General features: G+C 42.0%; 1 protein-coding gene across 1 annotated transcript in view; it reads right to left on the bottom strand.

The window, feature by feature from the left end:
* Positions 1-27,139, bottom strand: part of Pcnx1 (pecanex 1) — a 133,530-nt gene that overhangs the window by 73,324 nt on the left and 33,067 nt on the right. Inside the window, 4 exon segments of the mRNA XM_021653882.2 lie at positions 4,448-6,151; positions 12,649-12,738; positions 13,432-13,477; positions 19,174-19,279. Coding sequence (XP_021509557.2) covers positions 4,448-6,151; positions 12,649-12,738; positions 13,432-13,477; positions 19,174-19,279 — 1,946 coding nt within the window.

The following is a 27,139-nucleotide window of genomic DNA, read 5'->3' as shown; positions in this document are numbered from 1 at the left end:
GCAAACACTTAAAGTCAACAAACAGCAAACAACAAAATTATCAGCTGTGTTCTGAGTAACAGAATTTGCATATCCTTACTGCTGTTTTCCATAATCTCAGGAGCCAAGCAAATATAACTGGACAGATGAAATGCCAGAGACAAACTAAATGACGGAGCTGGAGAGATGGCTCAGCAGTTCTGAGTGCTTGTTGCTCTTCCAGAGAAGCCAGCTCCAGGGATCCTACCACGCACTACGCATGTGCATTCACATGTGTGCAACTACACAGAGCCACATGCACACAATTAAAAACGGAAGAAAGCCAAGACTAAGGAGGCCAAGGCAGGCAGATCTCCATGAGGTCAAGGCCACCCTAGTCTATATAGTGAGCTCCAGGACAGGCAGAGCTGCAGAGTTAGATCATGTCTCAAAAAAACCAATAACAATGATAATGATAACAATAATTTAAACCCCCAATGAATATTTTGAAGAAAAAAAATTTAACGAAAAGTATGTAAGCAATACTCTAGTCTAATATGCAAAGAACAGTGGCTAGCTGACATAGTTCTTAAGAGACACAGCACGATTACTTACTTACTTTCATTGTTAATGTTACTTGAACTCACTACTCAGTTGAAGATGGCCTTGAATTTCCGATCCTCATGCCTTTGCCTCCAGAGTGCTGGTATTACAGACTGTACCACCAAACCCAGCAGCAGAGACTCAGTTTAAATCTTTTGTGAATGGGCTCAAAGACACTGACCCTCTTCTTCCAGAAAAGTGCGTCCACATACAGTTGTGCACCCACTGCTCAGATAGCCTTATACGCAGTTAGTAAAGATTAACTTGAAGAAGTTAGAAAAGGAACTTCCTGAGTTAACTTTAAAGTGATAGTACTTTGGTTTACACAATGAATCTAAAATTAACAAAGCACTTTCACCTCCTAAGCCCATTAGTGTCTATGAGTTAACTGGGACAGGCCTAGATGGTTACAACTTCTCTTTTACAGTTAAGGAAACTGAGGCAAACTTGGCTAGCATATTCAGGCAGTAATCAGAGGTGGCAGTAAGACGTGACCACGGAGGTCCAAGAAAAGACCATCTTTATTTGAAATAGGACAAGTTAGAAAACAGGACGTGGGCTGGAGAGATGGCCCGGTGTTAAGGCGCCCACACTGCCTGACCCTCCAGAGCACCCGGGTTCAACTCCCAGCAAGCACTTGGCAGCTCAACTGTCTGTGGCTCCAGCTCCAGGGGATTAGACACCCTCACACACATGCGGGCAAAACACCAGTGCACATAAGATGAAAAATAAAGATAAATAAAACCATTCTAAAAAGCAGGATATTTTTCTATTATATATCTGCATATTTTTATTTTCAAAATATTAATAATAAATTAGAGATATACCTTATAAGAAAAATTAAGTACAAAGCAAGAAGTCAATTTAAAAATCTTTGTTTTTAATTAAAACATTTTACCTAAGCAATTGTAGATAACTATCAGTAAGATTTGACTTGGAGAAAAAATTTTGACTAAGAGTGAGAGGTCTGAGAACAAACAGGGGCAGCAAGCTAGTGAGGCAGCACCATGGTAGAACACTTGTCAGACACACACAAGGCCATGGATGACAGCGAGCAAACCCCTGTTATGTGACTACAAACCAAAAGTAAGTCATATGGGACGTCACTGCCAAAAAGGCAAAACCTACATTAATAGATTAGCTACTAAAAACCTTATTCTGTCAGTATTAACTGAGAAAACTGGGAATTCGTTTATCATTTGTATTTTCACTACTGTAAAGTTTCATATAACATCTATAATTTATTTCAACATGTAACTACATCCTTGCACTTAACTATGTATCACTGAACTAACAGGGTTACACAGGACAGGACACATTTCTCAGCGTAGCTAACTGGCTTGCTTCCCAGTAACAGTAGTGCTATTACATGCTTTCCACATTCCAGGCACTTTCTAAGCCTCTTAGCATGAACTTCTTTCATCTTTCACTATGAAACAGGTACTGCTTTCACCTCACCCTCAAGTGACAGTGTGGAGACCTAATGAAGATAAGTAGGTTTCTAAGGGTAACAACTACGCTGGAGCTCATACACTAACAGACATGTGAATCCCAGGCTACAAACGTCTATTCTAGGGCATCGATTTTAATATTTCAAGCATATTTCATAAATTCTATCCCTTGACCTCCTAACACCATTCACCATTATAATAATGTAAGGTTTTGAAGAACTCAACAATACCTCCAAATCTACTGGGATTAAGATTTACTTTTGTTTTGTTTTTTTTTTTTGTCCAGGCAAGAGGGACGGAGGGACGGAGAGAGGGACGTGCAATGTGTGTTGTCACGTTTCTGGAGCACAATATGCAGGGCAGGACAACCCAGACACATCACTCTTAAACCACCAGAAAACACTGTAACAAATGATGCTCACATCAATACATATAAAAAAAATCTGTTGATTTTAAGTGAGAATATGTAAGCTCCTTCCTGCTCCTTCCAGTTTTCTGAAAGTTCAACTAAACCACAGCAAACCTTTGTATGGGGGGGGGTAATGGAAACATATTTAGGTCATTTTGTTCTGTTCTGATCTTCAGTCTAAGCATAATAAAAACAAAGAAAACCTTAGTAGCACCTTCCTTTGACAAAAAGTATTTTTAACTTACCACATACTAGTGAATTCTTCAACTAAGCTGATAGTAAAAGAGTTTAGTTCATTGTTTTATTATTACTATTTAATGGATATTTTAAAGATACAAACAAAAAATCTGGAATCTGGAAATACAAAGACTTATATAGTCATAGAACTGTATGAAGAAGCAAATAACACTTTCCATGTAACTTTGTAAAATCACCAAACCAAGCAAAACAAAAAGGAAAACCCACCTTTGCTGTGGAAAGGAAATGACAGCAAATGTGCAGACACAGATTTTCAATAGCACATCTTGCACGTATTTAATAACATTTACATTTTGGCAATGCCATTTATTTCAACAATATTTAGAACACATCATAGCATGTTCGCTCTCAAAATTTATTTTGGTAACTTGAAGAATTAAGCTATCTTTTTAAAACTAATGGATTCCTTGACACTGTGGACAGACATACATGTAAGGATTCTCTGAGAAGCCTCTATAGTCCTTCAGATCTGTTATAAAATATATAATGACATCCAGGTTAAGAACTCCAAGAAATTTAATTACTACATAGCGACCAAGTGGAAACAACCATTTCAGACACAATTCATCTCTAATATACAGTTAGAAGACTACTTTGATAGCTTCTTTAGCACTAAAAATAATTTCTTTACATTCCCATTGGAAGTTAATTTTTGTTAGAACCTTGCCAGAAATAGAAAGCAAAATAAAGACAAAAACGAGAACATTTCCACAGTCTGACCTTTACAATACTCTAGATGAGTCTGGAATTCTTTTGAGGTAAGTGTGGACATGCTCGGAACTGTCCGTCTGAACAGAACATTATCGCAGCAAATGCTATGACCTGTAAGGACACATGCATGCTGACAACAGGAGGCCTCATTCTCTCTCTACCCAGATGAGACTTCATAATTAGCAAAACAGGCAATAATCTTTACCTCCTCTACTTGGGTAGGAGGAAAACAGGAAAAAAGAATACCTCTAAATAAAAGGTCAACACACACTGATAAAATATAACATCGCCTATCCAATTTTGTACAATTCCCCCCAAATCCTGAAATCAAGGACTTACTGCTTTACAGAAGCCCCATCACCACCACAGGGAATAGCATGCATCTATTACTAGATTAAAAATACTAATGTGCTGGAAGTGGTGGTGCACTCCTTCAATCCCGCACTCAGGGAGGTAGAGGCTAACAGATCTCTGTCAGTTTGAGGCCATTCTGGTCTACATAGTGAGTTCCAGGTCAGCCAGGGCTACAACATTGAGCTCCTGTCTCAAAAAATTAAAAAAAAAAAAACAACCCCAAATAACAAAATAACAAAATGCTAATTAATAGAAATTATAAACTCCAACTTAATTAACTTTAAAGACAGTGTAAAATTATAGGGAAATGTATTTTTTTCTTAACATCTAAAACTTGAATTAAGAGAAAAGCACAGAGATAGACAAAGAGCTGGCTATCAAAGTACAGCACCAGGGCTACAGCAGCATTTGGAAGACTCGTGTGACAGGGTGAGCCATCTGCCTCTGGAAGCTCAGCAACACGTGGAAGTCATGGCTGTAAGTGGTCCGTCACCCTAATACAGCTGTAATACTGCTGCTTTTGTACAATGTACGAGAACTAATTGATTACGGGCAAAACTGGCTTAGAAATGGGAGACAATCCAGAATATACTGATGCGTCCCGCAGGAGAGCTGGACCATCACAGACCACCATATCCTCACTGATTCTGTAGACTATGATGAACAACAGTGTCAATTTGCAGTGGACTCCTAGCTTACTCACCTCCAGAGGTTGCATCTTGCTCTTCCCCTTCAGGAAATGCAACCTGGCTTGGCAAACTATTCCTAGACCGAGTAACTGTCTCTAACTGGGAAGCCCGGCCCAGCAAGGACAGCTCATCCAGCACCTCTCCCTCTTTGGCCTCAAGATCTGACTTTGAAGTGGTTAAGGGCTTTATACTTTCTGGTGCCAGCAGCCTATTTGAGTCATTCAAACAGGCCACAGTGCCACTGTCCAAGCTCAGCACCCGAGCCCGCGTCTTAGCGCTGTTTGTGCTGGAAGTCCTTCGAGTGGCCCTCTTTTTGGCAGTTCCCTCAGGGTGAGCTCTGTGCGTGTGGTCTGAGTCTGTGCCCCGGTCCTTATGGCCATGTTTGGTCTTGAGGGCACTGTATTTGCCCTCAGGAGACTGGCACGAATGAGAAGTGGCGCTGAAAGAGCTATCACTGCTGAACTGGTGAGCGGAATGAATACTCGGTGCTCTGCTCAGGTCGCTCTGATCACTAGAGTCCTCATCATGACAAAATACAGCGCTGTGCGGCTTGGTTCCAGACACTCCTCGAAAGGAAACGTAGTCCCTGTGGCGACTCGAGTCAAAACTGCTGGCCCGTTTCTTTCCTGTGCGCCGTCTGCCTGGCTTGTGGGTGGATGTCGTCCGGTGGATTAAGCTGGAGGATTTGGGTCGGACGTCTCCTTCCTTCTGCTTCCCACTGTCCTCTTTACAAACTTTGGAGTCTGTGGAAAGGCTGGGCTTCTCACCCGGCTCCTCTTTGCTCTCCGCACTCTGCTCCGGCGGGCTGTCCCCAGGGACAGTGAACTCATTCGCATGGGGGTTTTTATTGGCATCTTCTGATGCAGAGCTGCTGGGGGCAACCTGGTCAGGCTTCTCCTCAGATGCCTGAGCGTCTGGGGCCTCTGGAGGCCCACCAGGTGTACTCCCTTCTGGGGCAGTCGTGTCACTGCTAGTCCTTTGGTCGCCGGCACCGTGGCGCCTTTCCTCCGCTGAGTCAGCACGGCTCTCTTTCTTCCGGGCACTCTTCTTTCTCGCTTTAGGAGACTCCTCATGCTCAGACAGGATGCTCTCGATGTGCGTGGAGCTGGTCTGCTCACTCTTATAGCTGCTCAGAGTGCTGTTGGTGTCCCTGTCGGTCCCACTGCAGTAGCTCTCGGTGGACCCGCTACTCCGTGTGCTCAGGCTCCTCAGGCTGTCCACGCTTTTTTCTGCATTCAGTGCTCTGCTCCTCCCACACTTTGTGGGTGGCTGGGAATTACTTTTCTTCAGGTCGCCAGCAGGCTGAAACTCTGCGGGTGGGCAGGACTTTTCCACTAAGGACTCTCTGGAGCCCGAGGGCGGCTTAGTCGAGTCTAACTCACTCACCGGGTCCAAGCCCCGTCTCTGCTGGTAAAGAGGAAAGTCATTCAGTGACGCGTCTGGAAACGCCACGGCGGAGCTGGAGGTCCGCGGCACTCCTCTGGGCCGGTGCTCTTTCCTGTACGAGTGTGAATGTAAGGGTACAAGTGAAGCTACTTCTGTGTCACAGGCACTGGAAAGTGACTGGTCAACGTGGTGGTGCTGGCTATGACTTGGCAGGCTCACTTTGTCACTGAAGTCCCTTGGCAAGTCCTGTCCACAAGAGGACAGGGACGGCTGAATAGAAATGAAGGAGTCATTGGAGACCAGGCGGAAGAGCTTGCGATCAGTCGCCAAATCTGTTTCAAACACATTTGAAAATGTTAATACAGATGCACGCTCAGCCTCGCTGAAGTTTGACAAAAGAGAATTCACAGCATATGGTAGTAAATCAAGTATAAGCAATCCTCAGGCAGCTCACTCAACAAGCTGGCCCGAAGAGCTGTGTTCTGTGTCAGAACTACACAAAGACACCATTCTGCCCAATGGAATCAACTGAACTTTCAAATCTTTTGTGTTATTCAAAAAGGCTTCAGAGAAAGTTTCTGTGTGTGTGCGTGCGCGTGGCTGTCTGTCTGTCTGTCCTCCCCTTTTCCTTCCCTCCCTCTCTTTTGGAATGGGGTCTCACTATTTAACCTTGGCTAGCCTTGAACCTCAGATCCTCCTGACTCCGAAGTTTCAGGTGTGCACCACCATAACCTGCTGCAAGCTCTATTTCTAACTTACTAGTGAGTAGCCTCGGGTTACCATTCTGAGCCTTTGTTTCTTCATCTGAAAGATGTGTGATTAGCCCCACTAAGCAGCAGGCAGGAATACACACACATAATTGTTTATAATATATTAAATATATAATATATTAAAAATTAATAGTAACTGTCATTATTTTACCTACGGAAATACTTTAATTCTTTTAAAAAAACAATAGGATTAATTTTACAAATAAATAAAAACCTAGAATGGGGCCTCCAAAATCAATGAGTGGGCAAAGTGCCAGCTGCCCAAGCCTGGCCACCTGAGCGTGACGCCAAGAGCCCGTGTAAAGATGGAAGGAGACTAGCGCCACACGGCTGTCCTCCGGCCTCCACATGAACACCACAGCACGTGCATGTCTACGCCAAATAGACACACAGCAGATAACAAATTAAAAAAAAAGTTAAAACCTAGAGTAGGAAGAAACAAGAGCATCAGAGTGCCCATCAATGCTCAAATGAGACACAACAAAACGAGGCAAGGAATCTCATGGTTTGTGAACCACCAAATGACAGACACTCACAGGCCCCACTTCTGAGGAGATGTGACAGGTGACAGTATCTAGGGGAGGAAAATCAGTTTAGGGGTGCCCTAGAAGGATACTCCATTGACGGGATCCACTGTAATTACAGGGACAGTGCAAACTGGGTAGGGAGTACGTATGTATACACACATATATTTTAAACCAAGACTCAAAGTTGGGATGAGGTAACAAGGGGCAGGGGATGGATGTGGAAGAAGTGAGAATGTGATCCAAATACATTGTGTAGGTGTATGAAATTCTCAAAGAATAAAAATATAATAAACAAAATCATGTGCATCATGTTAAGTATCAACAAAAAAGCAGTAATAGTAACAGGCTAAAATCTTACATTCTCTTTCACCATTGATGAAACAATGATAAGACGCCTCATGAAAAAAAATCTTACTCTGTATTATAAAAGCATTCCTTCATCTTCCATTTAAGGTAGGAGCTACTGACTTAAAATAGCATATATACTTCATAAATAGAATTATGTATATACAAATGTCCATCTACCCATACAAAAGCTGATTTATAAAATATGAGTTTTGGCAGAAAAAGGATGCCTGGACCTGATGTTAGCTTCATAAAAAGAAAATTATTAATTTGGATATGATGACACATGCCTGTAATCCAAGCACTTAGGAGACTGAGGCAGCAGGATCATGAGTTCAAGGCCAGCCTGGGCTATGAACACAAAAACAACAACAAAACATTCTTTAATTATTGTAACCAAGTAGACAAACTATAACTCCGATTCTGTTCACTTGAATCTCAATGGTAAAAGCAGACATTCTCTCCTAAGATTAAAATAAGAATGAAGTTACCACACACATTTAGGTAATTCAAAAAAATCGAAGTCTGGGGCCAGCAAGGTGGCTTACTGTGAAAGGCTTACCTGAACTGGATCCCCAGAACCTATATAAAGGTGGAAGGAGAGAACAGACTCTACAGAGTCATCCTCTGACCTCCAGAACATACACACACACACACACACACACACACACACACACGCTTGCACACACATACACACACAATCTTTTAAGAAATGGGACTTTAAAAAATGCTAATGATCAGAGCTAGAAAGATGGCTCAGCAGTTAGAGCACTGGCTGCTCTTTCAGAGGACCAGGGTTCAACTCCCAGCACCTACACAGCAGCTCACAACATCTGTAACTCCAGTTCTAGGGGTCTGATGCACTCTTCTGACCAAGCATGCAAATAATGCAGACACACATGCAGAAAACACACACACACATGTAAAAACAAATTACTTAATAAATACTGAACTCTTTTAAAATGTATTAATGCTCAAACCCAGCTTTCCTTCAAGAACTGTGGAGAGGGCTGGGGTATGCATGCATACACACAGAGACAGGCTGATGGCAAGAGTCTTCCTCAGCTGCTCCCCACCTTACTTTTTGAAACAGGGTCTCTCACTGAACATGGAGCTCACTGACTTGGTTAGCCTGGCTAGACAACAAGCTCCAGCAGTCATGTTTTCTCTGTTTCCCCAAGACTGCGATTACAGGCGTGCACTCCACACCTTGTGTTCTTACATGGTGCTGGGGATTGAACGAAGGTCCTCTTATTTCCACAGCAAGAACAACCAGAGGCTGTAGGGGGGCTGAAGAAGCAAAGATGGATGGTGGCAGGTGCGGGTTTCTTCTTTGGGGACAAAAACATTCTGATAACAGTAATAATCTTGTGTGTGTGCTAAAAGGCACTTTAGCTAGAAGGGAGAGTTTTATGGTATGAATATTGTATCATAATAAAAAATAGCAGGACACAAAGCTAAACACACACACACACACACACGAGAATGTTCTCAGTGGCAAAAGTATGAATTACTTTACTCCTCACACTGAAGTGTTCTCCTACGCTAACATCTACCACCCGTATATATAAACCAAAAGCATGCCTCTCTCTTGGACAGTCTCTATTAATGACACAACATGCTATTATTTCTCTTAAAATCTATACTCCCTCCCCTGTCTTTCACTTCTTTTGCTAGTTAATGTCTCAGTTCTCTTGTCCTTTGCAAGAATTTATTGAAAGAGTCGTTGATAGTCACAGGAGTTAATTTTTCTCTTCTAATTCTCTTAAGCAGTTCTTTGGAGGTTTTTGTTTGCTTGTGTTTTGTTGTGTGGTGCTAGAGACTGAGCTGATGGCCTTGCCACACGCACGTGCTAGGCAAGCACTCTAGCACCGAGTCACACTCCCAGTTTCAACAATTCTAATGCTACTCCTTGGAATGACCTATCAAGGTAAGCGGTACCTTCACTGTCATATGTAATGGCCAAGTCACGTCCTCAAGTTCCTTGATTCAGCAGCAGCGCTGACAGAGGAATAAGCCTTTTCCCCTCACGCTGGCATCCAGCAGGCTCAGTGCTGCTTCTGACTCATCAGCTGCTTCTATTCAGTCTAAACGTCTTCAAAGCAGTGCCTGAGATTTTTCAGTTTTCTTCATTCCCTTCCTCTTTGTAGATCTCTCCCAGTTTTCTGGTACCAGGATGAACATTCAGAAACTTCTGGGACTACTGTCGTCATATTCTGTCAGCCCTATATGTGCCTGGGGGTGAGCTATAATTCTGATCCTAGACAGGGAAGATATGAGTGGGACAAAGCAGGCAAACTGGAAAAATCTCCTTGGAAGTGAAGGATCAGGCTTTACTCCACATTCTTGGTTCTATTAATAATCTGTAATCTTAGGACAATAAGGGTATCAACTTAACCAAATGCTGTCCAACCAACCACCTGAACCCAAGCCAGTCTTAAATAGTTTCAGCAGCTCACACAATTGCCACTAGGTGGCGACAAACCATATCCAGGACCATGTATGCCAGCTAACCTCGCAAAACTGTTAGCTTACCAACTACAGAAAATCCCAACTCAGTGTGTGCTTTTGCACTTTGTTTTGTTTTGCCTTGACTGATGGATTGATTGACTGAGGATCTCACTCTATGGTCGGGGCTGGCTTGGAACCCTGCTTCTCAAGGTTGGCCTTGAATTCATGGCAATCCTCCTGTCTCACCATCCGAAGTTATAGGTAGGAGCCACTATGCCCAGCTATAACCCTGTATTTGATCTGTTGGTTAGATGTCTGAGATATTTAACCTGACTTCTCTCTCCTCATGGCTGCTTTGAGGGCCTAAAGAATCACGTAGTAAATACGTAGTAAAAACTGAACTTCCCATCCTGTCCCTTCATGCTCTCCTATCTTTGAATTTAACACTCCCTTCATTTAAGGGACACCTCATCTTCCTTGTTGTCTAACCCATAATAGCCTGAGAATCACCCACAAGTACTACAAAATCTTATATAATAATACTAAAATCCACCAACATAGCACACACACACACACACACACACACACAAAGAGAGAGAGAGAGACAGAGACAGAGACAGAGACAGAGACAGAGACAGAGAATGTGAACTGGACCACTTGTGATGCTTCCAAGGATCCTCTACATGACCTCGCAACTTCAGCGTCCACCCCTCTAGCAGTCTCAAAATCACAGGCACGGTGGCCATTCAGCTTCCTGGGAATTAAAGCAAGTGTCTTTGAAAACGACCCCCGAGACTTTCCACAGCCCCACCGCCTACACACGTTTATTACACCAGCCATGTTGTTCTTCAAACCTGACAAACATGTTCCTACTTTACATCTCTTGCATTTGCTGTCACCCTTGCAGAGAAGGGGCTCCTGCCCTCACCTTCTCTTTCTTAAGGCTTTGCTGCAGGGAAAGAAAAAGAAAACCCACTCTCTTTCAGATCACTATCTCCCCAGCCCCACCACTTACTAATTGCCATCTCTGTTCACTCTTATAACTGATTCACAGTAACACAACTCCATACTGAGACCATGAAAGCCGTAAGAGTACAAACTGTCTGTTCACTGACTAAGTTCCAATATTTCAAACAGTGCCTGTACATAATCAGAACATGAAAATACCTGTTAAATGTACACAGAATATGGTATGCTGTGTGATAAAAGCAAGTTATAAAACTGTTCGAGGGACCAGAGATAGCTCCTCCATTAGCAGTGCTCGCTATTCTTGCAGAGGACCTGAGTTCATATGTACACACACTATTTTTTTAGAAACTATTTTAAAGTATTTAGCTGTGACTGAGACAAGTTTCCTCTCACTCCTCTTTATGCCACAACATGCTAATGTGTAAAGTAAAAGCAGCAATAGTGTTGACTTCAAATATGTTAAGTAACAAGTGAGTAAGTGCAAATGAAGAGAACCAGCTGAAGGCTGAGACAAACCAAGGATCATGGAACAAAGCCTGGCCGTATCTGTAAAGAGGTGTCAGTGTGGTTCAACCCTGTCTACTCACAGACAGTTTAGGAATCCTTCCCTCAGTGCAAAGCTGGTACCAAGAGATCATATGGCCTGCAAAGCTACCTAGGCCTTTGCAAAATAAGCACGTGGACCCTACCTAGACAACAGTCTGTGCCATGTGAATCCAAATATCATTATCTATGCTACTCTGGACCTGCTACAGTGGTAGTGTGTGTGTGTGTGTGTGTGTGTGTGTATGTATCAATCTCAACCTGCCAGATTATCATAAAAAACAAACTAAAACCCTTGCCTAATGCTTTCTAGATATAAGGTAAAATAATGAGATAAATGACTCCCAAATACAGACAGGCTCAGCCCTCTAAGACTATGACCTCATTGTCCAAACGTTACAATGGTACAGATTGCAGAAATGGGTACTGTAATATATGCAAAGTAATGATTTTCCTTTACATAAAAGAAACCCCCCCCCAAAAAAAAAAAAAGAAACCCATACCATCACAACGTTTCGAGGCCTGAGGTGGGGGAGGAGGCTCAAAAGCAAATTAACGATGACAACGGATTGCAGTTCTGAAAGACAAGAGAGCTACGAAGGTAAACAACAAAGCTTGCCTAAGGGAACAAAGCTCTGTGGGGGTAGGGGGAGGGAAGAGAGAGCAAGCCTTTGATCCTGGCGCTCAGGAGGCAGAGTCAGGTGAGTCCCTATGAGCCTAGGGTAACCTTGGTCTACACAGGAAGTTCCAGGCCAGCCTACGCTGTACACTGAGAGCCTACCTTTCTCAAAGAGAAGAGGAGAAAAAGAGAAATGGAACTGGGTGAAACATCAAGCTGATGGGCAACTCTAAAGGACAGCAGATACTCATGTGCCTCTCACACACTGGGGCACACGTTCATAACATTTCTTTCTCTGCTTAGCCTAACTTAACTCAGTATGCTGCATTACTACTGCTCTAGAAAATTATTTTACCTTGTTTCCTAAAACTAACCATGTTAGAGCCAGGCATGGTGGCTGATGCCTGTAATGCCAGCACTTAAGGAGGCAGAGGCAGGAGGATCACCCAAGATTTTGAGGCCAGTCTGAGCTACACAGTGAGTTACAGGTCAGTCAGGGCTACAGAGCAACAGACTGTGTAGAAAGTTAGTAAACAAACAAACAAACAAACAATTCTGTTAAATGTGAGCACAAGTTCAAGGCACAACGTCACTGTAGAGCTTACCTTGCTCTTCACTTCCTTCTTTACAAAGACTAGAGCTCTGGCCCAGACTTAAACTTATATCATCGGAAGTCTTAGCAGTGTCCGTATCTCCTACAAGGTACACAAACACATGAGGACATGACACTGAAGAAAAGTCACAGCAAAGAAGGGGCACAGAGCCTGGGACCTCTAGCAACCACAGCAGTGCCTGCACACGAGGAGCCCCAGTGTGGAGAGGGCACTGAACTAACAACAGCGGACCACAGGGGAGTATAACACAGCACAGTATCACCACACGACACAAGCAATGTGGGAGAGTTTGCGTTAGCTTCTTTAAAGACACATTCTAAAAGGAAATGCCACTTATTTTATTACAAACCCGAAATGAGGGGAATTTCTTTCCCCAGGAAGGGCAGAAACTACAACACTGAAGAGCAAAACTATGATTATTTTAGGTAAATATACAGAAAGAGAAAATAATTCTCTTTTAATGTTTCAATTACGCTCACATTTTAAAAATTTCATAGCAAATTAATTTTTCGCAAGTTGCACCCATACTTAGGAAAGCAAGTCCACTTATGCCAAAAGGTTTCTGTAAATCGAAACTTGTATAAATACAAAATGTTCAAATATTTTAGTAATACTTAGATGATGAAAGGAATAACAATTTAAATCAGGCAATTTAATAAGATCATGTTATACCTAGATGTATTTAAGAAATTCTTTCATTATATTAGAATGCTGCCTTTATCACAATGAGAGAGAAATGGACAGTCAGTCAATGCTCAGTTAGGCCATGTCTACCTTTAATAGTTGCTGCTGTTCCAAGTCGAGAGGATCCAGATCCAATCTGAGAGCAAGGCAAGAAGGAAATAAAACTAATTAACACACCAGCTACAAGTTACCACCAAGTCAAAGCATCACAACTATCAAAAGTATCTTCTGTGGCATGCTTTCAGTCACTTTCATCGATATGTAGATACCTGTTGGGCACAGCCTACCAGAGGCACACAGCTGATGAGCCCAATGAATGCTCAGGACTGATGCAGTCCCGGGGGCCAAACACCTGTCACTGCCAGCAAATTGCACCATATAGTTATTACAATTTTTTACATTACATCATGGCATGATTGTGTTATAAAGCAAAGCAAAGCCACATGTTGAGTCTGTGGGAAATAAACTGAAGGCTTCTTAAGGCACATAACAACAAAGTTTGAGGGGACAAAATATACTGATATGACACAGAGAACAACATAAGTTCTTACTGTTCTTAGTTCTAAGATATGAACTTTTTTTCATTGCTGGCTAGAATGTTTAAAAATAATAAAATATAAAAGTAATAAAAATCTAGCCATCACAAAAAATAAACTCTTCACACAAACTGTAATTGTAACTGATGAGCTTTTAATATTTATATTCAAGATAGCCTAACATTTTCCTAAATGTTACAAACATTATTTGCACAACCACATAAGCAAATAACACAAATTCCACAGAGAACAAAAACAAAATACAGCATGACTCTGTCAACTGGGCCAGCAAGCTGCAGCAGCTCTTCCAATAAGTTCATTTCAATGCACTCAAAGAAGACAGTTTCGCACATTCAGCATTGTAAGTAAAACTTGAATCATACAATACTTACTTTACTCAAACCCTCCCTTTCACTGAATCACTGCAGCCACAGCATTCAAGAAACAAGCTTGGAAGACAGGTGAATGCACCCCTGGCAGAGCAGGATGAGCTTAGTTTTAAGCTGGAAGGCCATCAACCACTGTCTCGAAAGTAAAGACTCAGTGAGCTAGACTGGAGCTGGACGCTGTGATGTGTGAGTAACTTGTCAGTGCAAAAGTGGGTAAGAGTAAGCAATAAAAACGAAGCATTGCAGGGCTGGCAAGAACACTGTCAGAAGAGTACTTGCTGTGCAAGCAGGGGGCTCTGACTGTGGACCTGTGTAAAACAGTGGCGGCCTCTGCAAGCCCACCACTAGGTAGGTGGAGAAAGGCAGATCTCTGGAACTCAGCATGTATACACACACACACAACCCCCCCCCCCCCAATGCACACATGCATGGACATGCTCACAACACACAATGCGCGCACGCTAAGCTTTGTAATATTCTGGGGCAGTTTGTTAAGCTTCATTTGCTCAGGATTTCTTAACATCTGCTTTAAATACACCATCAGGCACTGTACTGCCCCTGAAAGGAAACAGTCGCAAGGCCTGGTGTTTCCAGCCCCTGATTTCAGCACATGGGAGGCAGGGGTGGGATGACGTCAAGTCTGAGGCCAGCCTGGTTTTACTGTGAGAAACTATTTCCAAAATTTAAAAAAAAAAAGGAATATAAAAAAGTAAATAAGCCCCTTATTTTTTATAGCAAAACAAAGTTCCATTCTTAAAATGCCTACTAAACAGCTAGGCAAGTTACAGCAAAAATATTATTTGTCTACTAAAGATGCAAACACACAGTAACTTCATAGATCAAACTGTAAACAAGCAAACACAAACACCATTTAATGCATACTCTCCTGGGAATTTAAACTTACAAAACAGTCTCTGAACACGAGTGTTAGTTATTTGCTCACTGTCCTCAAATGTTGCCCAGGTGTGGCCCATGTCTTTGGATCTGTGAGAAGTGGGCCCTGGCCCCATCTAGAAGGGGCCATAGGATGTCGTTCTGATGACTGAATGTAAGGACCCCTCCCCCCGCCGCTGCCTACTTCCTAACTCCTGCCACAGCAACACAGCTGCAGCTGTGCTCTCCCCAGGGGCTCGTGGACAAGCCTAGAGAACAGACATGACAGCACACAGCTTCCTGCAGACTCACGGCAAACGCCAACCCCACTCCTCTAACCCCTCTTAGGTGAGCAATCACCTGTCTACTGAAAACAGGTCTTCTGTTTGTTTCGTTTTCCAATGAAAGAGGTCTTAGTGGACACCACGGATATTGATTCTTAATGCTTATCTCTATCAAGCCCCTCTCCAAAATCAAAGAATCATAATCATTTGTATACAACAGATACTATAAACTACAGAAATGTCACTGTAGAAGAGCTCATGACATTGACATTTTTGATACAACCAACAGAGAGAATGCACACTGTGACTCCACTATCTTTAAAAGTTCTTATTACGAATGATATCACGAAAGATTTTAATTTTATTCTTTAACCCTTGTTTATTAAATTTTGAAAAAGTGAAAAGAAGAAAAAATTGTTGGTATCTCCTATACTTAGAAGTGAAGTTCCTCATTTAAGTGGCTTATATAAATAGTCCTGTGTTTGTTTCCTACGGTGAGCAAAGACCCAGCGAGGACTGAGGACATCAGGCAAGGCCACATCCTACATGGAGCCTTGCCCTTCTCTCCAGCTGCAATTACCTAGCCTTCCTCTGAAGCCAGCCCCCTTCTGCACCACTCTAACGGCAATTATGGCTCTGTGAAAGAATTTTGTACTAGTTCCTCAGTAACAGGCCACAGGACAATGGTTACTCTGGTCACAGTCTCTCTGGCAGTGAGACCAAGTCACCATCCTAGACCCAATATTTACCTTGAATATTTACAAGCACTAAATTATTTGAAAGAAGGCAAGAGACTGACAGAAGGGGGAACCAGGGGCCGGGGTGGGGGGTCTGAGGGGAAACGATTAAGCAGAAGCCAGCAAGGATGGGAAGGAGCAGGCTAGAGGAGCTACAGGAAAGATATGGTGGCTCCACCCAGACACGGTCATCACTGGGTAGAGAAGACAGTCTGTAAACAACTGTGACAACATGTATGAGAGCTACACAACAAATAAGAAAACAGGTGTCTGTATATATCAGCTGTATGCATGAATATTACAAATGCCCTAAATCACCTTCTTCACTTTAGCTCCTCTCAAAGATAAAAATAATTATGTCAAAACCATTACACATTATAAACAGTAAAAAACACCAATAAGGAAAAATTAGCTTAAAATGTTCCCCAGTTTTAATGAAAGAATTACTACTATGCCTATGTTATGTGTTTAGATGCACACATGCTTTAATTATATTATGGAAAACAAGTAGAGATAGAGCAACCAAAATGACACCACAGGCAGGTTTCCAAAGGTGACTGGTCCTGCTATGTCCTTTGATCTGTCCTTCTGAAATTAAATCATCATCACCACCATCATCATCATATCAAGACTGGCTTTCCAAACACTATTGGAAATGTCTGATAACAGCCAGAGTTACCCTGTTGCCTGCATTTGTAACTGGGCCAGGGAAAGCCAGGAATACAAATGCTTGTAGTGATTAAGGATTCGGTTGTTCATTCTATGAAGAGAAACTGAGGAAAGCATGAAGACAACCAAAAGAAAAAGCAGCTGGGAAGCAGAAGTTCAGTATAAACAGATACTGTGCAATCTGAAACTTTCAAGTTCCACTCTAGTTACCATGGAAATGTTGCCTTTTTGTCTGGATTTTTTTTTTTTTTAAATACCAAATTACCCCATTCCATGGAGGATAGAAAGAGCTTAACTTTAACACCCTCTTTGTTTTAAAACGTACAATGATTTCACAATAAAAACTGTTACTAAGAACTTAACCTTGGAGCAAATCGATGAACACATATTAGGAAACAGGACCCTGCTCGAGATTCTGGTCCACAGACTGGTGTTTCCACAATACTGTTCTGTGTGTTCAGCGATCAATACTATGACACTATGTGAATACTATGATAGAGTATCCAGAGAACCAGGCAGCTACTGTCAAGTGAGGGGCCAAGTTCAAGTCTATCTGTAAAGCTTCATAATCTATACACATAAAGGTAATTAGCAACCCCAAACTGACAGTTAGCTGTGCACAAGGCAGGCTGCTGCAGAATGAGAGAACAAAGTCTTCAGTGATGGCTTATAATGTGCCACACACAATACAGCAGAAAGTATGCTGCAATAAATATAAGCACTCCTCTACAAAAGGGCCAACACCATCAGGTCTGAAAAATACGAGGCATTTGGATTCAAGAAGAATTAAAGTACGACAGAATCAAGAACTAAGTTTCTCTCTGAGGTGTAAGAGGTAAGAAGAGCATTTTCAACCCACAAGCTCTGAATGTGATGACAGGAACCATGTATGTGACAACAGGAATGCTGGAATGGGCTTAAAGCAGTGAGTTCACTGCTAGACTCTGATGGAAATCAGCTGTTTCCTCTCCATAATGGAAGGACTGACACAGTGACCACAAACCCCAATTACATAAAGTCCTATTGTGAGACATTTCTTTCAAAGTTTACCTCACTCCAGTTATCTGCTGAGAAAGCAGGAGGGAAAGAACTGCCTGGAACCTGGTGTGGTGCAGCACACTGAAGTTCAGGACAGGCGAGAGTGGAGGAGCAGAGCTAAGGTTACACATACAACAGGCCACAGCCTTGTCAAAGGAAACACTCTCAGTTACATTCCAAGAATAAAAGTTACACCACAGAAATATACTACAACTGTCAGAAGTAGGTTTATATCCACTTCTACCGTGACCATTAGCATTTCCAACACTGAGATTTGGGGGGTGTTATTTTTACTTTTTAACCATGCAGACATCACTGTTTCCAATATGGACTAAGAAAAGTAAGGAGGATGCAGCAGGTGAGCTAGAATCCCTATAGCATTCACGATTGCTTGATCAAAGGTAAGTGTAGGCAAAGTACAGAGTACACATCCAGCAAACATGTATTAGCAATGTGAAAGTTAGTGAGAAATAACAATTAGGGCTGCAGAGATGGCCCAGGAGGGTCCTCTGCTCTTCCAGAGTTATGGTAAAAGGGCTAAGGAAAGACCCCCTGACTTGGCCCCCAAGACCGAGCCCAGGACCAACAAACAGAATCCCACCAACCCCTGAGCTTGCCAAAGAATTCTACCAACCCCTGAGCAGAAACCCCACCAATCCCCGAGCTCACCCCAAGCTCAGGCCTTGAAGTTCCACCAATCCTCAACCTGAAATCTCCACCCTGGAAAGCTCTACCCCCAAGAAACCTCTATAAACTCTGCCTTCTGTTCAGTTCCCTGCTGCTTCTCACATGAGCAGTGGCAGCCACCCTTCTGGGTTTCCTCCCCACACCCAATAAATCTCTTGTGTGAGGTTTGTTGTGTGGTGTGACTTTGTGATCTTCCTTGGCTCCCAACTGCCAGGATGCGGAGCAGTGCTGCAACTTTCTCTGAAGCAGAGCTGTAATACTTCTGTAGGGGTAGCCTTTCCCTTCAGAGCTACAATACTTAATACAGAAGACCTGGGTTTGATTGCCAGCACCACACTGTGACACACAACCATCTGTAACTCCAGTTTTGGGGGATCTGATACCCTCTTCTCTCTTATCTCTACGGGTACAGGCACATGCACGGTACAGAAACCCATACAAGTCAAATTAATAATTAAATTAATAATAATAATAAAGATGGCATAGATCCATCAAAAATGACCATCAGAGAGAAAGAGAGAGAGAGTGCACACCATGAACTCATGGCTCTAAGTATGAGAATGGCTGACACTACCACCAGGAAGAGAGAATCAGGCACAACATAGGAGCACAATCCTACCTGGTTGCTTGGGTCTAACCCAGCATAAGAATTTCTTGAACTGCAACCGACAGGAGGTGTGGCCTCTCGAATAAATTCTGACATCTCAATCCCTCCACCAGGATCGCTGTAGGAAAATGAGAAAAAGAGAGCAACCGTCATCAACTGTCACTGATCATCTCCTTTGTTTGAGGTTCTAGCTTGTTCTCTATAAAACCAGGAGGTCTTTTTTGTTGTTGTTGCTTTGTTTTGTTTTTCCGACAGGGTCTCTAAGTAGTTCTGTCTATCCTAGAAGATACTAAGTAGACCAGGCTAGCCACAAACTCACAGAGATCCACCTGTCTCTGCCTCTCAAGTGCTGAGATTAAAGGGGTGCAACACTATTCCAACAGATGTCCTGCTTTTGCAATGAGTAAAATAAGTTAATGAAGACTTTTTGTAAATCTGAAGGTTGGAATTATATAACCACATCACTGTTTGTAGGTGCGCAAACTCCTATCTCACACTGTCTCCATAAAACCCATTGAGAAATTGGCCTTAATTATAAAAAGTAAATAACTGATGACACACGCCATAAAACCACTCTTACAATGAAGTTATTGCCGTTTGTTTCCCAAGAGCAAGAGGCCAACTGAAAGCAAGCAGGTATCATGTTAGCTGATGTCTCTAAGAGATATGTCTCACTAATTGTAATGATACAAAGACAAACATATCAGAGAAGACTCATCCTGGGTGAACTGTTTTCAGCTCTACTGTAAGCAAAGTGAACTCACCTAGAATATTAATTGCTGTGAAGAACTAAAAACCTGTGATTTTAGATGTTTGTTGCCAGGCATAGTGGCATATGCCTTTGAAGTCAGGCAGATGCAGGTGATCATTGTGAATTAGAGGCCAATCTGGTCTACACAGTGAATTTTAGGACAGCCAGGGCTATGCGAAGCCTGCCTCAAAAAAATAAAAACAGAGATTTGTTTGCTAAGCTAGAAGCCTGACTATAAAAAGTGATATCATATAGTAATAACAGGTCTTAGAAAATCAAAGGGCAAGGTATAAGGCTCAAAAAGCTAATGGTGCCCACATATGCTACTTAGAAAGAATAGTAAAAATTAGAGAAAAACCTACCAAATTTCAAAATCTGAAAGTGTTAGATGTTTCCTCAGGAACACAAACTTAAAATAACTAATAATCCTATTTACTATCAGAAACTATTTACTTGTTCTAGCTTACACTCTTGCTACCCACTATCTATCTCAATCCAAAAAAGCAACCCCAAATTTTTCCGATGATCTAATCACCTCACCTGCAAACTCCCACAAGGTTTAGATTATGTTAACTCCAATACATGGGTCTCTGTCTGCTAAAGACACAATCAACACGGCCCACTTCTGGCCACTGAGACTAGTTCTAGAGAAAGTTCACTAGTCCATTTCCTACTAGTGTAGATCAGGCCAGGAGTGTTCCATGATTGAAATACATTTCTCTGTACCTGCTTATTGTTTTAATCTTAATTTTATGTGTGTGAATGCTACCTGTGTGCATGTATGTGCATGATGCGTGTGCCTGGTGCCTGCAGAGACCAGAAGAAGACACTGTATCACCGAGATCTGGAGGTACGGGTGGTTGTGAGCTGTCACGTAGATGCTGGGAACCAAACCCAGGTCCTCTGAAAAAGCAGCCAGTGGTCTTAGCTGCTGAGCCATCTTTCGAGCCCACGTATGTGGTAGTCTTGATGCTCTGACTGTAAAGCCTAGAGCTACTACAGACACTAAGTGAGGCCAGAATGGCAACGGTCACCTTTATCCTCAGCACTCAGGCAGGCCTATCTCTGTGAGTCCAAGACCAGCCTGGTTTACATTCTAACTTCTAGGCCAGCCAAAGCTGCATAGCGAGACCCCAAATCAAGTTAAAAACAAGCAGCATCAACAGCTAACTGAAAGAAAAGGTTAGAACCTGGCTACAAGAAGGGAAGCAGTGTGTGAGGTGCTTCATCCTGAGCTACCTAAGACAGCCCCACATGCACACTTTCTACTACTGTGAGACATAAATCCCCTTAAGTGTGTCCAGATGAGCTGCTCTGCTATAATCAAAAGGGAATTCACCTGCAAGCATAGCTTTAGAAGTATTTACTACAGCAGCAGTTTGGTTTACAGTCTTTCTATTCCTAAAGGTCTCAGAACCATAATGTTCCTCGTTTGCTTAATGGGGTTAGGCCATTAGGAACTAACTTTCTAACTTGCTATACATCTACATAAATACAGCATCCTAGAAACTAGTTACCCGATACGTTACATGAGGAGAGGGAGTGTGTCCCAGTTTGCTAGCTGTTCAGCATTAACTCAAACCAGCCAAACAGGCTACACCAAGAACTTTAAGAGTATATAACGTGGCAGCTATCACCACACTGAGTCTGTGATGAGAAACACGCAGCAATGCTACTGGAATGGACCCTCTCAGTCAGACCCACAGGCCAAATAATACTCAACTGTATGGACAGACATTGGTTTATTCAGTCAGAAGCAAGGCAAGACAATCTTGTTCACTTTTTTTCCTTTTTGTTTGTTTGTTTGTTTTGAGACACTGTTTTTCTGTGTAGCCTTGGCTGTCCTAGACTCACTTTGCAGACCAGTCTGGCCTCAAACCCACAGACATCTGCCTGCTTCTGCCTCTCCAAGTGCTGGGATTACAGGCATGCACTACTGCACCAGGATTTCTTCATTTTCATACACCTTGTCTGATAAATAAACAAACAAACAAATAAGTAAATCCAAGTGGTCATAATCTAAACAATTATATCCCAGTCTTGTATTTTTTTTGTGTTTTCTGATGAAATCCTCTCTAAAATTTGTAAATGCTACTATTCTTGTTCTACAGATTAAAAAAAAATATAGAAGAGGTAAGCTCTAGTAAGAGGCCTCCAAGTAACTGTGACATAAGGAGCTAGTGTGTGAATGAATCTGCTCTTATTTGCCTACACTTGATGCAGGAATGTCTGCATACAAGGTCTGCAAAACTTAGAACCATGCACGCTCTTTCTAAGAACCTGCAGTGTCCGCCAACAACAGACACTTAAGTTCCTTCTGGCCCAACTGCCAGTTATTTACCATTACTTAGAGCATGTTTCTTCACTGTGTCCCTGCCAACATCTGGGGATCTGTAACTTATGACTGTGGGGGACTGGCCTGTGCACAATGGCTGGCAGCATCTCTGATCCTTACTTCCCTACAACTGATGCCAGCAGCACACCCCAGCTGTGAAAACTGGAAAATCTCCTAGAATTAATTGCCAGATGCCCAGGGGCCAGAATCACTCCAGGATGAGAGACAATGATTTAGAATGAACGCTAGTCCCTTGTTAACACAGAGGGGTAAAAAAGTTATTAAAGAAACACCGAAGGGTCAAAACTGAAAAGAAAACCTTTATTTTAGAGAATAAATGTTTCTAATAAAATGTGTATCATTCTCTTGTCTCCACAACCCTAGGTACAGCTTAACACACAAATTGCTTTCCTTATTAGCAAGGCTTGCCAGGTTTAGCAACAGAGAGCTCAACATACTCCTGTCAAGTACAGCAGTTTACAATTCTTCTAGAAGCAAAGCAGTTTACCGCAGTAAGCCATAAACCAAATTCAGGAAACCTCTACCTTTATGCCTTAATTTCCCCATCTGTTAAACAACAACAAGTACAGGAGGAGGCAGAGAAGAAGCTGTCTAACAAGATTTACAGAGACCTACCTCACAAACGAGGTTTTAGATCATCAGTGTCATATGAACTGCTGACGCTCAGGCTTTGGTCAAAAGCACCACAACCCCCTTATAACACTAAGTTTACAATTGTAATCTAGATTATAATGATGCTCATAAGCATAGGAACAGATAAAAGCAATGTTCCGAAGCAGAGTAGACCTCTCTCAGAAACCTTAGCGCAAAATCCAGCGTCATACAGATTAAACAAAGCTTTGGTTTCTAGTATTAACAAGCATTACTGCCATGAAAAACAGAATATGCAGTCTGTCTCTATCATACTAGCACCCAAATCCTTAAACTTAATGCACCAACTTCCTCTCACAAAGTTTTTAAAATGTAATACAAATATTAAAGATTCTAAGTATTTTCGAACTGCTGTATCACATGAGAGGAACTGAGAAGCCATGAGGCTCCGGCGTCATTCACTCCTGCAGTAAACTGAGTGTCCCACGGTATCAAGCACAGTGGCTGGCTCTAGAGAGAAACTGCGCAGTCCTAATTGTTTCCTTCCCTCAGAACACAATGTGAGACTCACAAGTGGGAGAGTCAAGAAAGGAGATGCAAAACCAAAAGCCCACAGCAGGAAACTCAACATCAAATTTTAAAAAGAAGGAGAATCCTCAAAAACACTAAAAATAAATCTACTCTGTGATCCAACTATACAGTTCCTTGAATATAACCAAAGGAGTCAACATACTACTCCACAGGTCCTTGCTCAGCCATGTTCACTGCTGCTCCTATCACAATAGCAGCTGGGAGATGGAACAATCCAAATGTCCTTCAACTGATGAATGGGTAACAGAGATGAGGTCTGTGAATAATGGAATAGATTTCAACTATAAAAAATGAAATTATGAGATCTGAAGTAAATGGATAGACCTAGGAAAGCTTACATTGAATGAGGGAACTCTGACCCAGGAGGACAAACACTGCATGTCCTCTTTCATCTGTGGTTCCTAGCTCCAACTCTTCAGGTTTGGGTATAGTTACCAACACCCCTGATCGAAGAGGTTTCTCTTTATAGAAAAACTGAAACCATAACAAAAAACCACAACTGGACACAATGCAGAGATCAACTGATCCTGGCAGCCCATCCTCAATGGATTCATCGACACCCCTAGTCCTGCATCTATGGTGCAAGGAACGTCAAGGAACGGGGGGAGCAGAGCCATAGTCAGAATACCAGGAAGTCAGGTGTAAAACAGTCCATTAGAAAGGGCTGCTTAAACAAGACCTGAACAATGGCAGTATCAATAAACATGCTAACATGGAAGGGGAAATTTCATGGGGATCCACCCACAGAGAAAGAACTACAGGCAACTAAGGACTGCTGGGAGAAAGAGAATTAGCCTTTCCCAAGGATTGCTTGTTTGGTACAAAGTGATCAGCCCTAAAACCATATATACACCACCAACACGGACTGACTCCGCAGGTTGTATTTAGGTGTTCTGTATATCCACACACATGGACATGTATGTGACAATAGTAAAGAAAAAGAGGCTACTACTTTGAGAGCAAGACACAGGAGGAGCTGGAGGGAGGAAAGGGAGGGGTGGGTAGTAATGTAATTCTATTTTAATTTTAAAATATTTTTTAAAAAGAAAATATGACGCTGTACCCTAGTACTATTTCTATAAAGCAGGTTCCACAGTCAATAAAAACCAATTAAACAAGAAGTAGGGCTAAAAAGGTAGAAATAAAATTGCCATCACATTGAAAAACAAATTACTCTCAAACACTGATAAGTAACTTTAGTAAGATTTCTGGATACAATGAAAATGGCTACATTTAAGAAAAAAAAGTAAAAAATTTATACTTTTGAAATAGAAAACTAAAGTGATTTAATAAATTTATTTGTGATGAAGAAATTATAAAGTCTAAAGGAAATTTGAAAGATAAAATAAATGTGGTTGGAGAGATATCTCAGAGGTTAAGAACACTGGCTCTTCTTCCAAAGGTCCCAAGTTCAATTCCCAGTAACCACATGGTGCCTTACAAACATCTATAGTGAGATCTGGTGCCCAATTCTGGTACGCAAACACACATGCAGGTAAAATGCTGTATAAATAATAAAGAAGTAAATCTTTAAAAAAATAAATAAATGCAGAAAAGTTCAATACTATAGAGAAATACAGACTGTGAAGGAGAATCTATATTTCAAAGCAATTCCAATAAAAATGTCAAAGTCTGGCTCAAAGAACAAAGACTAGCCAACATGGCTACAGTCCTCCTGAGCGTGAACAGGCTCTGAAGAGTCAGACCTAAAACTTCTGCAATGACAGAATAGGAGGCACAAGCAATCGGATCAGCACAGCAGAGAAGGAACAGCCAGGAACATGCCACTGTGCATGGAATTCCACTTCTAACTGAGAGAATACAGTGGCTGCCACCGAAAGAGTTGGTTATACAATACTGGAGAAAAAAATTAAGACTGAACCCTTACATGACACTGTGGCCTAAAATAATTTCAGAGAAAACTCAAATGCAAAATAAAAGTTTAAAAAGAATAGAAGAGCATCAGATGTCTGGACAGGGAATACTTTTAGAAGACACAAAAATGTCAATTACTAATTTAATTGCTTTATTAAATCCAAGAATGAGTTAAAGACAGAGCTCAGTGGTTTGAAAAACTACCTAGTGTTCCCAAGGTTCAATCTCCAGTACCAACAAAATCCAAAACCACATAAACCTTAAGTAGGTTAATGTCACAGCACCTGCCTATAACCCCAACACCTTGAGTTGGAGGCAGAAGGAGCAAGAGGTTAAGGCTACCTTCAGCTTCGTTTCAAGGCTTGCCTGTGTAACTTGAGACCCAATCTCAAAACAACAACAAAAGCATAATAATCCTAAGAAATCTCAAGGAAAAGAAAAAGCAAACTCAGAGGTGCCTTACCATACATTAACGATAGAACAGTGGTATAAATAAATGAACAGTCTCCAGAATCAACAGGAAAGATGGCCTCCCACTTCACAGAGGGAGACAGGAAAAGCTACCTGGCACTAGTGTGATAGGTGCTCCACCTGGGCAGCAGCCAGGGCACAACTGCAAGTCACAGTAAAGAAAGCACCATTCAGACTCCTGAATGGCAAAGTGCTGTTTGTGTTTCAACAGGAAGACTGCACTCTGCAGCCAGGCTGATTTATAGTCACAGTAATCCTCCTGCCCCAGCTTACTGTGTGCTGGGATTACAGGTGTGTGCTACTCTGTCTGGCTAAAAGTTAAATTTCTACCAATATCAAATGTTCACATGAATACGGAACAATAAGGACTTTAAAAATTAACTGGTAAAAATCACTTTGGCAAAAACCTTGGAATTACACAATAAAATGAACTCAAAGATGCCCTAAGAACCAGCTTGCATAAGTGTACCAGAAGACACTGTTCTGAGCCATGAGGTGAGTGATTGCATACTGACCTGGACACCAGCCTCTGAATTACCCTTCTATGCGATATGCACATTTTCACAGTAAGGTCTTTAAAATAAAGGAAGATATAAGCACCATCAAGAGAAGCATTAACGCATACTGCTGAGAAGTGAGAGAGTCGGACAGTTAGACAGTGGTTCCCTGTGCAGGGCTGCTCCAGGTGCTGCACATAGCACAGCTCATGGATTCTCTACAACGACCTTCGGGAATGAGACATCTATTTGCCTCATCACCTGATGACAGCTCACATAACTTCTCCAAGGCCACACAATCAGAAACCATGCGAAGTCCAGATGCGTGAGCAGTCTGCGTTCTGCTGCCTGCCTGTGGAGAGTGTGGTTCCATGTTCCACGTTTCAGAGTGCAGACTTTATGTGCTACGCTAATGCCCCTCATGCTGTCCTCCCTTCATATGGAAGTAATAAACTGAAAAAATATGTACAACTTTTCTAGTTTATAACTTTTATATAGTAAGTAGATAAAAATAAAATCTCTACCACATTCTTGGATATTTTCTATTTCTTTTTTGTTTCTTTTTTGTTTTTTCAAAACAGGGTTTCTCTGTGTAGCCTTTGCTGTCCTGGACTCTCTCTGTAGATGAGACTGCCCTTGAACTCACAGAGATCCGCCTGCCTCTGCCTACCTGAGTGCTGCGATCACAGGTGTGTGCCACCATGCCCAGTTCGCGATTTTCTATTTCAAAGGTTTAGTTTCTTCAAACTTAATATAATTATCACCAAAATTCCAATGGAAATTTTTTATGGAAAATAAGTACACATCACCCAAAAAGTAAAATATGCACATGAGAAGAACCACAAA

Source organism: Meriones unguiculatus, chromosome 7 (genome assembly GCF_030254825.1).
Source record: "Meriones unguiculatus strain TT.TT164.6M chromosome 7, Bangor_MerUng_6.1, whole genome shotgun sequence".
NCBI classification, from domain to species: domain Eukaryota; kingdom Metazoa; phylum Chordata; class Mammalia; order Rodentia; family Muridae; genus Meriones; species Meriones unguiculatus.
This window is presented reverse-complemented; position numbering and strand designations above follow the sequence as displayed.